The sequence below is a fragment of the Mesoplodon bidens genome (assembly GCF_964165515.1).
Source record: "Mesoplodon bidens genome assembly, chromosome: 5".
NCBI lineage: Eukaryota > Metazoa > Chordata > Mammalia > Artiodactyla > Ziphiidae > Mesoplodon > Mesoplodon bidens.
In genome coordinates this window covers 108,481,949-108,498,907 of record NC_138161.1, presented here as the reverse complement: position 1 = coordinate 108,498,907, position 16,959 = coordinate 108,481,949, and the positions used below count along the sequence as shown (strand labels likewise).

Genomic DNA, 16,959 nt, shown 5'->3' with positions numbered 1-16,959 from the left:
AATTAAGGTTTTAAAATAATTCGTCATTTTTTTTCTTTTCTATTTTCCTCTTCTTAAAAGCATATTTTACTCTGAATTTTTTTAGGAGGGAAGTTGAAACATTTTAAGAGAAGGAAAACCACCCAGGCAGCCCTTAAAGAGACAGGACATCATTTATCACCTGAAAAGACAGATTTATAAGAAGAGGGCCCTTTCTGTTCCTTTAAGGCTGCAAAACAGATGGGAAGTGAATGGACAGTCAATGGGACAAGAAAACACATGGGAGGTGCCGCTGTATGTATGTTCCCAGCATAAGAAAGAGGTCAAGATTGTAACTGCATGACTGGGTCCTGGAAAGGGTCTTTCTTCAAGCTGTTACAAAGACAAACGCTGTTCCTCATCCTGCTGTCAAACTGTTATAAATATTGGTTTGTCAAAAGACCTTCAGTGCTGAAATTTTAAAAGGGAGGTGTAACAGATGAATGAATCATGAGAATGATTCTTAAACAGTCAGCTCATTAATGTAATTTTAAAAGTAAAAGGAAATAATACAAGAAGGGAGAAGGTAATTCTGATTTATGAGCCAAACTGAAAGTTTATAGAAAAAAGTATGGAATTAAAAATTGCAGACTTTAATAAAGTTATGAATTAAGTGAGATGAAAAACAAGAATGGAATACAATTATATCTCTTAAATAAGATGCTACATAAGGACAAAGTATTATTAATCTTATCACAAGGAGAACTAATAGGCATTTGTGTTTTTTTAGGCTGATTTCATAAGTTTTTAGTTATTTCTCACTATAACCCTATAAATTGATATCATTACTGATATTGGTTCCATAAGGCAGAATAAGGCTCAAAGACATAAATGCAACTTCAGAATTAATTTCATGCATTCAGTAATTTAGAAAATCACCTTTAAATTATAAATCACGATTTCTTTTTTTCTACAGAAAAGAAATAAAATTGAAATAGCAATAAGAATGCATAGATGGATAAGCCTGGGTTATCTTTTTTGAATGAAACCATTACACATTTCTTTAGGAGACAAACTCATTGTTCTCGAGTTAATGATTAGTTGAACTAGGAGAGTAGGCTTTTAAAATAACACACTGAAAATAATATAAAAAAGGAAGCCAAACTATATGAACTTGTTTATCTACAGTCACCACTAGCACAAATCCAGACTAAAAATGAACAGAATCCCAAAACAAATCTAAAAAGATACTATCTCTGACACATGTTGTTAGCCCCAGCTTTGCCATAAATATTTATGTAACTGGCTAAATCATTTCCCTTAGTGAACATCAACTTCCCCATCTGAACAATGGGGATAATAACTTACAAGCCTTATACGCCTTTAGAAGACAAACAGAACACACGGTGTAAAGTGCAAAGCTCTATACAAATTTAAAGCACATATATAGAGTTCCAAACAGGATTTAATTTGGATTTCAAAGTACCAAATGATGCAGTTACATGAGAATACTTTCTATTCCTAATGCTTGCCTGGCTCATTGCTTTCCTGATTGTCAGCAATCTCAGTAGAAGTGAGCGTAAAAGATTACAAAGTTAAGAAGAGAGTGGATGGTTTAAAGTAGAGGCAGCAGCCAAACATTCAAAAGTTTTCCTGTAGACTTCACAGGTGGCGCAGTGGTTAAGAATCCACCTGCCAACGCAGGTGACAAGGGTTCGATCCCTGGTCCAGGAAGATCCCACAGGCCGGGGAGCAACTATGCCCATGCGCCACAACTACTGAGCCTGCGCTCTAGAGCCTGCGAGCCATAACTACTGAGCCCGTGTGCCACAACTACTGAAGCCCGCACACCTAGAGCCCCTGCTGTGCAACGAGAAGCCACCACAATGAGAAGCCCGTGCACTGCAACGAAGAGTAGCATCCACTCACTGCAACTAGAGAAAAGCCTGTGTGCAGCAACAAAGACCCAACGCAGCCAAAAATAAATAAATAAATAAATTTATTAAGGAAAAAAAAAGTTTTCCTGTGTAAAAGAGAATCATGATCAAAAGTAGCTAGAGTGCACAGAAGAATCAATCCAGTAGTTTTAAGATAGGAATGATTTCAGCATCTTTGAAGAAAGAGAGACATAATGAAGGTACAAGTACATATAGGAAGTGCCAGGGTCCTGAATACAGGTGGAGATTAACTTTAAAAGCAGAGTGATTTTTAGTACATGTTTTGTTACTATATAGCCTCTGGAATCCCTGACCTATTTAAAGAAATGGGTACCATGGGTTTTATTTTTACTAATGCTGCTTATTCCTCTCAGGGAACCTTTTTTTTTTTTTTTTTTTACAACTTTATTGGAGTATAATTGCTTCACAATGGTGTATTAGTTTCTGCTTTATAACAAAGTGAATCAGTTATACATATACATCTGTTCCCATATCAGGGAATCTTTTTTTTTTTTTTTTTGCGGTACACGGGCCTCTCACTCTTGTGGCCTCTCCCGTTGCAGAGCATAGGCTCTGGACGCTCAGGCTCAGCGGCCATGGCTCACGGGCCCAGCCGCTCCGCGGCATGTGGGATCTTCCCGGACCAGGGCACGAACCCGTGTCCCCTGCATCGGCAGGCGGACTCTCAACCACTGCGCCACCAGGGAAGCCCTCAGGGAATCTTTTTGAAATAAGTTTGTATGAAGAAAAGGAAGAGAAATTGAGCCTACTCTGATAGATGAGAAACCAGAAATAGGAGCAATGACAACAAATTGGAGATTTGGGGTATAAGAGGAAGCCAACCCAAGATTTCTTCATGAAAAATGTGTTCCAGAAGTGTAACAGAAATTATGTCCCTAAGATCATATTAAAAATCTTGTTAGAATACAATGTTACAGTGGTTATATCTCGGCAGTGGCAACAGTTTAAAAAATTCTGCCATCTATATCTTCTAACTTTATATAATGCATATGCACTAGTTTTGTGATAAAAGATTAAAACAAAAACACCTAAAATTCCGGTAGTTGTACTGGGTGAAGACAGGTACACATGACACAGAATATGAAGTGGTACCAATAAAAGGAGAGACCAAAAAAAAGACCTGAATTCCTTGGCCCAGAAAAAGGATCTAACTCAAAAGACTAAAACTAAGGAACAGACTGAAAAAGTTCTTCTAAGAGAAATTAAAATGGACTAATTCCATACACAGCAGGTAACGACGAAGCAGAGAAAATCTATTATCTTTAATGGGCTGCACAAGTGTGAAAACTTCACCAGTTCAAGAAAGATTTCAATTCATTCACAGGTGACAGATCCAGGAAGGGCAGTTACTAGAAACAGGAAGAATTCAAAGTGAATCCCCAACCACAAAGGACGATACGATGACAACCAATTACTATGTAGCCCCATGAAATGTCTCTTGGTGTCACAATTACGAAGAGGTTATTTGGGAAGATATCAGTCACTTTTAAAGTTGATTATATCATGAATCAGCTTAATCATTTCTATGAATGTGATAATTAAGAATATGAAATTTCTAAGGTCATTTTAATTATGCTCATTTGGAGAAAGAAACAGTTTAGAAATGTATAAAATGGTAAAGAAATTAAAATTTCTTTTGTCCTCAACCCCTCCTGCAACTATCCTGAGAACCCTCTTTCACAGAGGTTACCAGTTCAGTGTGCATCAATCTGTCCTTCAAGACAGTTCTCTTTTTTAAAAAATGTATTCATATCTTGTTTAATTTTATTTTTTAATATACTGTTCCACAGATCAATGGATTGTTTTGCAATTCGATTTAGTTTTCAATAACTAGATTCTACCTTTTTCCATCTTAGAATGGAGAGAATACATAATTAAAAAATAAAACAAATCAAAGTTTAATCCAAAACATAAAGATATTATTTCATCCTAAAGTCTCACTGAGGGAGTGGTAAGCATTAATAACGAGGGGAAAAACAGCCTAATTTCTAGCTTTAAAAATGTGCACTGTCTTTTTTATACATAATCATATACACACAAGCCCATAATACATAACACATAAATAGAAACCACTTTAAAATGATCAACAAAAAATGCAATCCATAAATTACTGAACAGCCCTTTCCTATCTTTATTCTCACTTTTAATCAGTTAAAATGTGAGTTTAAAGCAAAAAGAATATACTTGCTAGTAAAGCATTGAATAACAGTAGCCTGTAAAAGATTACAGAGAAGTAAATATCCTTTTAATCTTGTACCAATTTATCAATATCCATCAATGCTGTCTTTAAAAGACAGACTTAGGGCATGAAAAATGTGCTTGATTGTAAAAGCCCCATTTTGAGTCTGAATTTTCTCATCAATAACCTGGAAAGCACACAACTCGGACTCATCGTGTGGAATTGTGCATGTAAATAACTACTTCTCTAACACACAGGACTCTCCCTGAGGATTACTTTATTCTTTGTGTCAACTCACTCTCTCTCCCTTTTTTGGACTACAACACAAAGGCAGAGTCTACTTCATCTCTGCAGACTCAAGGTAAAAATAATCCTTCACTCTCTTCCTTAGCTGCTTTGTCAATTTCACCTTACTAGGAAAAATATTTCACAAAGGCAGAAGTTAAAAATTCAATCACTTTAACCCTGAGAAGATACCTTAAAGACCTCAAACACTGATAACATAAAACAGAAAGAAGCTATTTATTCTGTAGTGAAGAAAAGAAACATTCCAATCTTTCCATTTTTCAAATATACTCACTTCTACTAACCATTCCAGAAAGCACATAAATGTCAAATAGAATAAAAATATTCCAGTCGACTTAAAAATTCCTAATAAACACACACAAAAAAATGAGTGTTTCGGTGAACTGGGTGGACCGGGGATTAGGACATCACTGGTGACCTAGAAAGAAGTAAGAAGCGGTTCTGCTAGGGATGAAAGCTAGTCGCAAGATGCTAGCAAAGGAATGTGTGGGTATAGGGGTGAATGTAGCAAATGCGAGCTGCTCTACAAGAGAATGAGGTTGCAGTTTTCTGGTGAGACAGAGTGGGAGTAAGCTTTCTTCTTCCTCTTTTTTAAGTTAAGAGAAGGGGGTAATGAAGAGCCTGTATTAAAACGTCATGATCCAACACTCAGCAAACACATTCAATATGACATACAAAAAATGCTGAATTTATGAAAGAAGCAAATGGCTTTGGCAGAATAGATCAGTCATAATAGACATGAAAAAAAATTTTTCTTAAATTGGTTATCTTGGTTGATCTACAGTTGTCTATAGTGGGAAGCCTGCCTTCTGCTCAATTAAACAACACTGGCAGTACCTCAGTAAGGTTTTTAACCACTGAAGGAAGGTAAATAAGCAGGGAGGAGGAAAAACACTAGCTCAGGACCAAGAGATAATAATGATATATAAGAAGGCACAGTGAGAGACATAAGAAGAAAAGAGACAAAGAGGGAAAGACTGCTTAGAAATGTGCTAGAAGCCAGGAGAGATGAGGAAGCAGTACTGAGTGCCTATAATTACTGGCCAAAAGACCACAATCACAGTATGTAGGTATAAATGATGCCACAGAGATTATGGTTTTTACAGTTGCCTAGGTACCTAGAATTCTACAACTCAATGCTACCCTCTCCTCCTTTAAAATTCATTTTCTTTGGTTATGTCTACAGAAACAAAATGAACATGCTACTATAGATAATAGTTCAAATAACAAATTTTCAATAGTCACATGATTTATCAGACTCTACTAAAAGTATATGTCGATTTCATGCCCATTAATAAAAATAACAGACTATGCCGCTGTAAGCATGAAGAACTCTCCAGAGAACTGGTGCGGGGGCGGAGTGGGTGGTGTCAGTGTGTGGCAACAATCACCTGTGGAGACTTGGCAAAATATGCATGCCGTAGCCCTACCTCCGGAGAAACAGTTTAAACACATGATTTCCCTTTTCTACAGTTTTAAGTTCCAGATTCTGAGTACAATAATCTTTCTAGGATGATTTTCAGTCTCACACTACTTCGTGGCCACGGTTTTCATCCATAAAGGCCCTCAAGGATTCCGCAAGTACAGCAGAAGTTTAGGAATGTGGAGGAGCCAATGAAAATTAAATTCAAGAGTATCTTGCTATTTTTCTTTCCTAAATAAAGAACAACAAAATTATTCTTGCTGGAGCTTCTTCTATCTAGATATTTCCTGACTACTTTTTATCCAAGTTTTAACATGGCATGAAGACACTTCTTAACTCTTATAAATCAGAATTATATTTCAGAGATAATGAAGGTATTTCTTTTTTTTTTTTTTTGCGGTACGCGGGCCTCTCACTATTGTGGCCTCTCCCATTGCGGAGCACAGGCTCCGGACGCGCAGGCCCAGCGGCCATGGCTCACGGGCCCAGCTGCTCCACGGCACGCGGGATCTTCCTGGACCGGGGCACGAACCCGCGTCCCCTGCATCGGCAGGCGGACTCTCGACCACTGCGCCACCAGGGAAGCCCAAAGGTACTTCTTAAACTGAAGCAGCTAAGGTGCATTTCTCTTCTGATCTTAGCTTATAAAATGGTAGTACTGGATCATTCTGCTGCTACTCCCTTTTTATCATCATGATTTAAAAAATGCACTAGTACATTAATTATGAAGAACAAACAAAATTTTCATTACAAAAATAATTTGTTACTACCTGGTAGCTCAGAGTAAAAAGAAATTTCCATCTGTCATCTATATTTCTAAGTTTTTAGCATCAAAACTGAATTTCCTGCACACTAAGATAGAAAGCTTGTATCTTTACTCCATTCTAATTATCAAGAGAAAGCATAGGATGGAGGATAAGAGGAGACTGGGAAAGTAAGGAGACACAAAGACAAGCCCCACCAGCATTGTATATTGCCAAGAGAAACAAACTTTAGTTTCAAGAAACAATTGCCGGCTGTCTGGGAGATGCTCAGGCATCAAACAATAAAGAACAGTCAACAGAGGCAAGAGGCCGAGCATGCTGCTGCGACTGCTTCTCTAATCCCCGGACCTCTAGTAAAAAGGCCAGCTGTTGCCACCTCGTGTAGAGAGTCAGCAGAGCAAATTAACCATGGGAGAAAAAAAGCTGCGGATATTGGAAAATTCTAATTTACCAGCCTCTTTAAGCTACACTGTTTTTAACACTGAGGACATCAAACTATTATCATTAAAATAAGCCTGTGTAATGGTAGCCCAAGTAAAAAGGTTTAAGACTGTTTTCACATTTCATTAGTAAATGAGATAGATGTAAATATGAAATATTCGGTTTTGACTGAAGTATATCTCCTCTTCATGTAAAGTACAAGAAATATGAAGAGGCACACTGAAGCTTATTATAAAACATTTCAACACTCCCAGACAAGCTCGACAAAAAGCCTCAACTTAGAATAACAGCCATTATGCTCAAGTAAAGATTCTGTATCTGTTACAGCTGGATTTTAAGTCTCTAAGTACAAACACACCACACTGAAAAGCTGTGTCTGAATTTTGGGCAACTTTGATACTACTTACCTATGGCGGAATTCAATTGAGTGTACTTCAAGACAATTTAACAAGTCACATAAAGAAAATTAACTTCCTTCAATCTGTTTACTGGCTTCATTTACACTTTTGTGTTCTCTTACCCAGATGTTCTAATGCTATCAAAGTTTTCATATTGTTTGAAAGTTTAAGCTGTAAAGTTTTTGTAGTGTAGGAAGTACAGAGGATGATAATGATCATGATGATTATCATGGTCATAACTAACATGTATGTTCTTTTTTGACCCTCTCCGTAAAGGACACTGTTAACTATGGGAGCTTCCAAATATAAAAGACCATTTTATGTAATTATATTGTCTAACACCTTGGGGTTTTTTTCTCAAATTAGTTCAGCAGAGTAGTTAAAAGACCTGGGCTCAAATCTTGGCTTTACCAGTTACTGTCTGTGTGTTTCTTAGGCTGCCGTTTCTTTTTCTATAACATGAGAAAAATGACTATACCTATGAGACTGCATGTTAAACACATAACCCAATATCTGGCACAGGAAATTTATTCAAGTATTAATTTATATTCATAAATAGATTCAAGTTTCGATACAAAAATGAAAAGGAATTTATTGTAAAATAAGAAGAGAACAATGTAAATGATTGGTAATACCCCTTTAATTCCTGGGTATCAGCGATTCTTTGATTATGTACACAGGGAATAGCGAACAAGAGTTAAAAAAGAAACCTAAGCTCTAAACCCCATGCAATTGATATCAAGGTCCAAAAACTCACAGTAAGCTAGGCTGATATATGATATTTACAGAGCAAACAATAAAAGAATCCCATGCTGTTCTGATGAAACTCAGTTTAGCAACATTACTAGCAGTTGTTACCAGTGTCCAGACACTCAGTTTCCAGGCTGGGATGGAGAATAAATTCCAATAAGACAGTCTGTGAGATGTTAGCACTATTACTGATTTTATATAATGACCATCATAAAATATATCTTATAAATCCTAAGCAGATCATGATAGAAAGACACATTTTAAATTGAGCTGTAACATGCCAATTTTTTTCCTCTTCGAAGAAAGCGTTTTAAAATTGCGGTCTTTTTCAATAAATACATTGGACACGTTATTAAAAACTATGCTGGGAATCCAAATAGATTTTATCTAAATTAATGCTGTATTTAAGTATCTATAAAAAATCCTTTGAGATAAAATTCACTATAAAATCAAAAGAATTTCATCAAGGTCATAGTGAACATATTTAAGCACCAGACAGTTCTGAGTATGACTAGACAATGCAAAAAAGGAATAAGGTGGAAAGATTAGCTATGTATTTTACTAAACTGTCCATGAGGCAACCCAGTCTTTCAACATCTTCACAGGTCATGTTTTCAAAAGTCTCATTATTTTCATATGATCCCTGATCCATTATCAGCTATAAAAACAAAATTAAATATTTTTTTACCCTTTTCTCAGACTTAGGGAAAAGTTGTAAGAATACTACAAAGAACATTTTTCCTGAATCATTTACTGTCATTATGCCCCATAAGCCCCAAATATTCTACTGTGTATTAGCTACAAATAAGGATATTTTCCTAAATAATCCCAATCTAACAAAGTTTAAAAATTAACAGTGAAGTATTACTACCATGTAACCCTTAGATTCCCACCAACTGTCCCATGAATGTCCTTTAGAGCAAAAAGATCTAGTTCAGGATCATGCATTGTATTTTGTTTTCCTGTTCTTTAGTCTCCCTCAACCTGGAACAGTTCCTCAGTCTTTCTTTGTCTCTCATGATCTTGATACATTTTATAGATTACAAGCCAGTTATTTTATAGACTGTGCTTTAATTTGGGTTTTTCTGATGTATCCTTATGATTGAATTTAAGTTATACATTGAAGGTAAGAAAATCAGAAGTGACGCTGGGTTCTTCTCACTGTATTCTATGAGGTGGCACACAGTTCTGATTTGACTACTACTGATAATATTACTGTGACCACTTGATTAAGGTGGTTATTACCAGGCTTCCCCACTTTAAAGTTACTCTTTTTTCCTTTTTAATTATTTTGCATGGAGATAGTTTGTGTGATTATACAAACATCCCATTCCTCATCACTGATTTTATTCATTTACTTATATAATTATCAATTTATGGACTCCTGTTTTATTCAATGGATTATAATTTCTAACTGTCCTTATTTATATTGATGCGCAAACTGTCCTAGTTTTGGCCAACAGGAACCTCTGCACGTTGGCTTCTGTATCTTGTTGACCTGCCCCTATCATCCTTCAACTATTTCCTTACTTTCTATATCCTAAGATGTCCCAGGTTCCTCCTGACCTTCCCCTGCTCCACCTATGGAATCCACTGCATCTCCAGAGTCCTGGTTCCTTGTATGCCTCCTCATCTCATAAGCCTCCTAGGACTAGAAGAGGCAAGGTCGTCTTTCATTTCTTTCATCTTCCTAATCCTAGCTTTGTGGCTTCACTTCAATATTGAACACGGTATATTTTCTCCAGAATATGAGAGAATACCGTACTACTTATGTACTCATCTAAAAGGACAACCAGTTGATGAATCCCCAAAGTAAAGTGGTGAAATGATTTGAAATTGGGCAAGTTTAAAACTGGCAAAATATATGATGCATCAAACTTCTACCAATCTCTACAATAATCTACCCTGTACCATTTTGAAACGGTAGTAAAAACAAAACAAACAAAAACTCTGACTCCCTTTCTCTAAATTTCATTAACCGACTTAACATATTCTAATTGAATATGCTATACTAGGAACTTCGATCTGTGTAAGACAGTAGTAACCATTAAACTGTGAAAGTTTACTGGCTGCAAGTATCCATGACCATATTTGCAAGTGTTAGACTGAACATAAACAGTAAGGAAAAGGTACTCTCAAGATTTTTTTTCAACGAATGGACAAAGTCATGGCTCATCTCCTTTAGTGTGACTGATGAGGCTGAGCCACTGGTCAAACACCTGCTTCCAAGGACATTATCTGGTACATTAACACGACAATAATTATATATATACAAAAGTAGTAAATCATTTCAAGGGAGTCATATGAGTACTTTCTCAGGAAAACATAAGACTTGGCTTGACAGTGCACAAATTTGTGTTAGCAATACACTTTCCTTAAACAATCAAATTGGGAGTAGAAAATGATAGGGTTACACAAGACTCTATTATAAAACATGAGAAAAGACATATTTTCTAATCACTTAAAAATGTATATGCTGGTAAAACACATGGAAGTATTTCACTGTCTGATAACTATGTCTTGAGGGATACAAAAGAAATAGATCTGTATACACTGTGATACTGACACATCTCTTCCTGTAACAGTACTAATTTAGCATGAAATTATGAACCAGAAACTTCCAAATGTTTTTTGAACCAATTCCCCTACCAACCCTGTAAAAAAAAAAACTATTACAGTATCATTCTTACAAAGAAGCTAAGGCTGTGGGAAATACCCTGCCTAAGATAACACAGCTAGTACATGGCAGTTCAGATTTAAGCACAGGCCTTCTATGAGTTAGCACAGACTTAACTACACTACCAAGGCAGCATGAAAAAACTGGAAGAACAGCAACAGAAGATGGAAATAAAAGTTAAAGTGAGATATGTTTCAAAAAAAGATTACCTAAAGAAAGAAGGAAAAGGAAAAGAGAAAGAAATAGGAAGCTGAGATAGTAGGGAGGAGAGAGAAAGAGAGGACAAGCAGTGGAGGAGAACATGCTGCTCTGGTACACAAGAGAAGACAGGAAAACGCTGCTTGGTTTCGCTTGGATGTTCTAGGGATTGTATTGTAGTGCTAAATATTCAGCTTAGAAACTGTTTTCAGATTTGAAGAACTGCTTTTGGTTGAGCATGTGCTACCTTCTGGATATCAGAAAATTCAGAGATAGTAAATTTAAGTTTACATTGAAAGAAAAAAATACTGTTTCATGAAGCTGAAATAAGGGAAACTTATAACAAGGTAAACTCAAACAAGCACTAACCACCAGTATTTTTATTTTTATTTAATAATATATTAACTTCTCACTGATTTCCTTGGGTTCTGAAGTATCTAAGTAAATCTTAATAGGCAATCCAAACATCTTAAAGCTAGGAATTCACTAGCATTCAAAGAAGAACCAAATGTCCCTCCGTGCCCCCCCCCCGACAAAGCCCCCAAAAACAAAGTGACAAAGTGACTAACAGGGCCCAGCTAGGTTGGGGGCTGAAGGTGGGGAGCCATATCACCCTGGTATAGGTGTTAAAGCCAGACCAGGTGTAAGAGGGTGTTCATGACCTGCCCAGTAGTGAGGAGAGGATCCGTGTAGGAGGAGAGTCAGTGCAGGCGGCCAAAGCACAAGCAGGATGAAAACAGTATCTCTACAAAAGCACGGTTGGGCTTCAGGTGAGGAAGAGTCCTTGTGTAGCCGGGCAGGGGGTAGGAAGAATGAGAGAGAGAGATGCCTGGCAGTGTCGGAGCATGAGCTCAGTAAAAAGGACTCTGTGAGGAAGGGCAACCTGGCACAGAATGTCAGAGCCTAGATGAGGTGGAAAGGGTATCAACACAGGGTAAGGTATTGTGGTGGTGGCCTGGAGTTGGGTGATAAGAACTGAGCTGGGTGAGAAGGACATTTGTGCAATGAAGGGGACAGTAGCAAGTTTGGTTACATATAAGAGGACTGATCAAAATAAGGAAATATATTAAAGATACTTAGAGCCAGATTTCTGTCAGAAAAAGGAATTACAAATAAGGAAAAGGAAAAAATTAGAATGAACTCGGTATTATTAGATTAAAATGGAAAGCACTGGTGTCAACTTATGGTTTTCAATACAGATATATACATATGATTAGAAATACAGATGTAAATATGTGTATATATGTGCACACACACACATGGTATTTGTTCCCTCGCTCCACCGAGTGGGTCTGGGAACAGTGATATTTCAATAATGATGAACATATCTGGTTCCTAGTTCTTGATTTCTAAATATCATTCTCCAAAAAGGGAAGCTTGGTCAGGGAAAGCAGAAGATGAATATGGAACATCTTGTGTGGAAGGACAATATTAGGACAACCGGTGAAACTTGCATGGAGTCTGAAAATTAGATGTAGTAATTTATCAGTGTTATTAACATCCCGATTTTGATGGGCTAGGAGAAAATTCTTGTTTCTAAAAAACACACGTTAAAGTACTTGGAACTGATGGAGCTTCAGGTCAGCAACTTTCAAACAGTTCAGGGGGAAAAAGTTCTTTGTACATACTTTTCTATAAGTTTAAAATGAGGTGGAGAAATAAATGGACATGCAGAAGGTGAAAAGGCAGTGAGATGGAGGGCAGGAAGGATTACTTACTGAGGTCTTCAGCCAGTTGAACTCGTTTACCAGTAAGCAATTTTACCTTCTTCTCACTATCTTCAGCAAAATCTTCCAGTACCTCTTTAACATTTTTCTCTAATCGCCTGACTGTTTAAAGCAAATAAAGAAACATGAGAAGCATGATTTTTATGAATGCACAAGGATGATAAAATTAACAATATACGGAGAGCAAGTTCTTATTTTTCTCATCACGATAAATCTATTGTTAAGTTCAGCCTTCTCACAGTTATAGGGAGAATATCTACCTGTTATGCAGTACTTTTATCAACATGAAATTAATACATATCTTCAGAGAAAGTCCTATTCTTAAGCCCTAACATTTTAATGGAAGTACAGATTCCCCAAAAAACCTAAGTGATGCTTAGGAGTCCTTTCCTAACAGAGTTTTTGTGTAATGAAGGAAGACTCCTGATATGTTTATCTCCCATCTTTTTCAATTATGGTTTATTTTCATTACTATTTTATTATTATTATTATTTTTATTTTTTATTTTTTTTTGTGGTACGTGGGCCTCTCACTGTTGTGGCCTCTCCCGTTGCGGAGCACAGGCTCCGGAAGCGCAGACTCAGTGGCCATGGCTCACGGGCCCAACCGCTCCGCGGCATGTGGGATCCTCCCAGACCAGGGCTCGAACCCGTGTCCCCTGCATCGGCAGGCGGACGCTCAACCACTGCGCCACCAGGGAAGCCCTTTCATTACTATTTTAAAGGCAAATTATAATTTTTGGTTTTCTAATAAATCTAATATCCAGGAAATATTTTGGTATCCATCTATTTAAAGTGAAATGTTATTACTGCTATTTTTCATGTCAAATTAGAAAGTGGTCCTTCTGTGGCTTACCTTCAGTGTTTGTAAGTTGCTGTCTTAAAGTATTTGCAGTGATAGCAAGCATTCGCTGTATTCTCCAAAATAGGACAACATCATTGCATTCCAACTGAAATATTAGGTAATAAAGATTACCAGATGCAAACGTAAAGATGAAAACCACAATCATGAACACATAAAATTCCTGAAGTCAGTACCTACAGCCTCTGCTTTAATAAAAAATAATCAGATTTACCTAATATATATATTCCTCTTGTAGATAGGACCTACTGCATTTTTTCTGCACAGGAACCACAAAGTTCTACATGATTTGGGTTTTATTTGCACCACAGCTACATAGCTTTGTTTTGATTCCAATGACAAAGCAAGTAAACTTGGGAAGTAGAGAATTTCATTATGTTATATACAAGCAGAAGTTCACAGAATATATACTTACTTAGCATTTAGTTCAACTAACAATCATGTTATCTTAAATATGTCCTTAGGCTAACCTCTATTCTTTGAGTGTACACTCAAGCCATTTTTGAAGTTCAGCTGCATATGAAAATACATTAATGATATTTTAAAAAAGCTTATCCTCTGGGTGAGGAGTAAAACAGGGGTAGGAGATTAAATAGTACAAACAACAATGTATAAAATAAATAAGCTACAAGGATATATTGTACAGCACAGGGAAATATAGCCAATATTTTATAATAACTTTAAATGGAGTATAATCTATAAAAATATTGAATCACTATTCTGTATACCTGAAACAAATATAAAATAGTAAATCAACTATACTTCAATTAAAAAAATAGCATATTCCTTTTCGAAAGCAAGAAAGCAAGAAAGGGAAAAAGCAAGAAAGCAAGAAAGAGAAAGGAAAAGAAAGAAAGCTTATTCAATAGAGAGGTCTTACTAACAATGAAAATTATGCAAACAACTTGCCAATTTTTACACAGGCACATTTGAACACAAATTTCTTTTAAGCTGCTGAAAACGCAAAAGAAAAACATTTTAGGCGTCTCAAATAAGATCGCTGGTTAACAGAGCTCTTTCAGAAGGACACTTTAAAAAGCATTTATGCTTGTATGAAAAAGCTCAAAATACATTAGTTTACCGCCACCTAGGGGTTACTTTGTAAAATGTGACATTAAAGTGCAGTTGTGCATTCTAAGAACTTTCTACAGTTCTTTTAAATAATTATTTAAAGCAAGATTTTCATGGAGGAAGCTTGCACAAGCCTCTTATATAGCCTCATCCACCAAAGGGCAGACACCAGAAACAAGAACTATGATCCTGCAGCCTGTGGAACGTAAACCACATTCACAGAAAGACAGACAAAATGAAAAGGCAGAGGACTATGTACCAGATGAAGGAACAAAATAAAACCCCAGAAAAACAATTAAAAGAAGTGGAGATAGGCAACCTTTCAGAAAAAGAATTCAGAATAATGATAGTGAAGATGATCCAGGACCTCGGAAAAAGAATGGAGGCAAAGACCAAGAAGATGCAAGAAATGTTTAACAAGAACCTAGAAGAATTAAAGAACAAACATCTAGAAGAATTAAAGAACAAACACCTAGAAGAATTAAAGAACAAACAAACAGAGATGAACAATACAATAACTGAAATGAATAATACCCTAGAAGGAATCAATAGCAGAATAACTGAGGCTGAAAAACAGATAAGTGACCTGGAAGACAAAATAGTGGAATTCACTGCTGTGGAACACAATAAAGAAAAAAGAATGAAAAGAAAGGAAGACAGCCTAAGAGACCTGTGGGACAACATTAAACACAGCAACATTCGCATCATATGGTGCCAGAAGAAGAGAGAAAGAAAGGACCTGAGAAAATATCTGAAGAGATAATTGCTAAAAACTTCCCTAACATGGGAAAGGAAATAGTCACCTAAGTTCAGGAAGCTGAGAGTCCCAGGCAGGATAAGCCAAAGGAGGAACATGAAAGACATGTAGTAATCAAGTTGACAAAAGTTAAAGATAATGAAAAAATATTAAATGCAACAAGGGAAAAGCAACAAATAACATACAAGGGAATTCCCATAAGGTTGTCAGCTGATTTCTCAGCAGAAACTCCGTAGGCCAGAAGGCAGTGGCATGATGTATTTAAAGTGATGCAAGGGAAGAACCTACAACCAAGATCACTCTACCTGGCAGGGATCTCATTCAAATTTGACAGAGAAATCAAAAGCTTTAGACAAGCAAAAGCTAAGAGAATTCAGCACCACCAAACCAGCTCTACAACACATGCTAAAGGAACTTCTCTAAGTGGGAAACACAAGAGAAGGACCTGCAAAAACAAACACAAAAGAATTACCATAATGGTAACAGGAACATACATATTGATAATTACCTTAAATGTGAATGGAATAAATGCTCCAACCAAAAGACACAGGCTCATCGAACGGATACAAAAATAAGACCCATATATATGCTGTCAACAAGAGACCCAATTCAGACTAGGGACACATACAGACTGAAAGTGAGGGGGTGGAAAAAGATATTCCATGTAAATGGAAATCAAAAGAAAGCTGGAGTAGCAATACTCTTATCAGATAAAATAGACTTTAAAATAAAGAATGTTATAAGAGACAAGGAAGGACAATACATATGATCAAGGGATCAATCCAAGAAGAAGATATAACAATTATAAATATATATGCACCCAACATAGGAGCACCTCAATACATAAGGCAAATGCTAACAGCTATAAAAGAGGAAATCAACAGTAACACAGTAGTGGGGGACTTTAACACCTCACTTACACCAATGGACACATCATCCAAACAGAAAATTAATAAAGAAACAGAAGCTTTAAATGACACAACAGACCAGATAGATTTAATGGCTATTTATAGGACATTCCATCCAAAAACAGCAGATTACACTTTCTTCTCAAGTGCACATGGAACATTCTCCAGGATAGATCACATCTTGGGTCACAAATTAAGCCTTGGTAAATTCAAGAAAACTGAAATCATATCAAGCATCTTTTCCGACCACAATGCTACGAGATTAGAAATAAATTACAGTGGAAAAAACGTAAAAGACACAAACACATGGAGGCTAAAAAATGTTACTAAATAACCAAGAGATCACTGAAGAAATCAAAGAGGAAATCAAAAAATACCTAGAGACAAATGACAATGAAAACACGACAAACCAAAACCTATGCGATGCAGCAAAGCAGTTCTAAGAGGGAAGTTTATAGCAATACAATCCTACCTCAAGAAACAAGAAAAATCTCAAACAAACCACCTAAAGTTACACCTAAAGGGACTAGAGAAAGAAGAACAAACAAAACCCAAAGTTAGTAGAAGGAAAGAAATAATAAAC

The 16,959-nt window shown here is 36.5% G+C and overlaps 1 protein-coding gene across 5 annotated transcripts in view; it reads right to left on the bottom strand.

Moving 5' to 3' along the window:
• The window catches only part of OPA1 (OPA1 mitochondrial dynamin like GTPase), a 94,108-nt gene that overhangs the window by 12,040 nt on the left and 65,109 nt on the right, over positions 1–16,959 (bottom strand). For all 5 annotated transcript variants that reach the window (XM_081234675.1, XM_081234677.1, XM_081234676.1 and 2 more), the window contains 2 exons: positions 13,635–13,728; positions 12,771–12,881 (listed from right to left, as the gene is read on the bottom strand). In XM_081234675.1, coding sequence (XP_081090801.1) covers positions 12,771–12,881; positions 13,635–13,728 — 205 coding nt within the window. The remainder of the gene's footprint in view (positions 1–12,770; positions 12,882–13,634; positions 13,729–16,959) is intronic.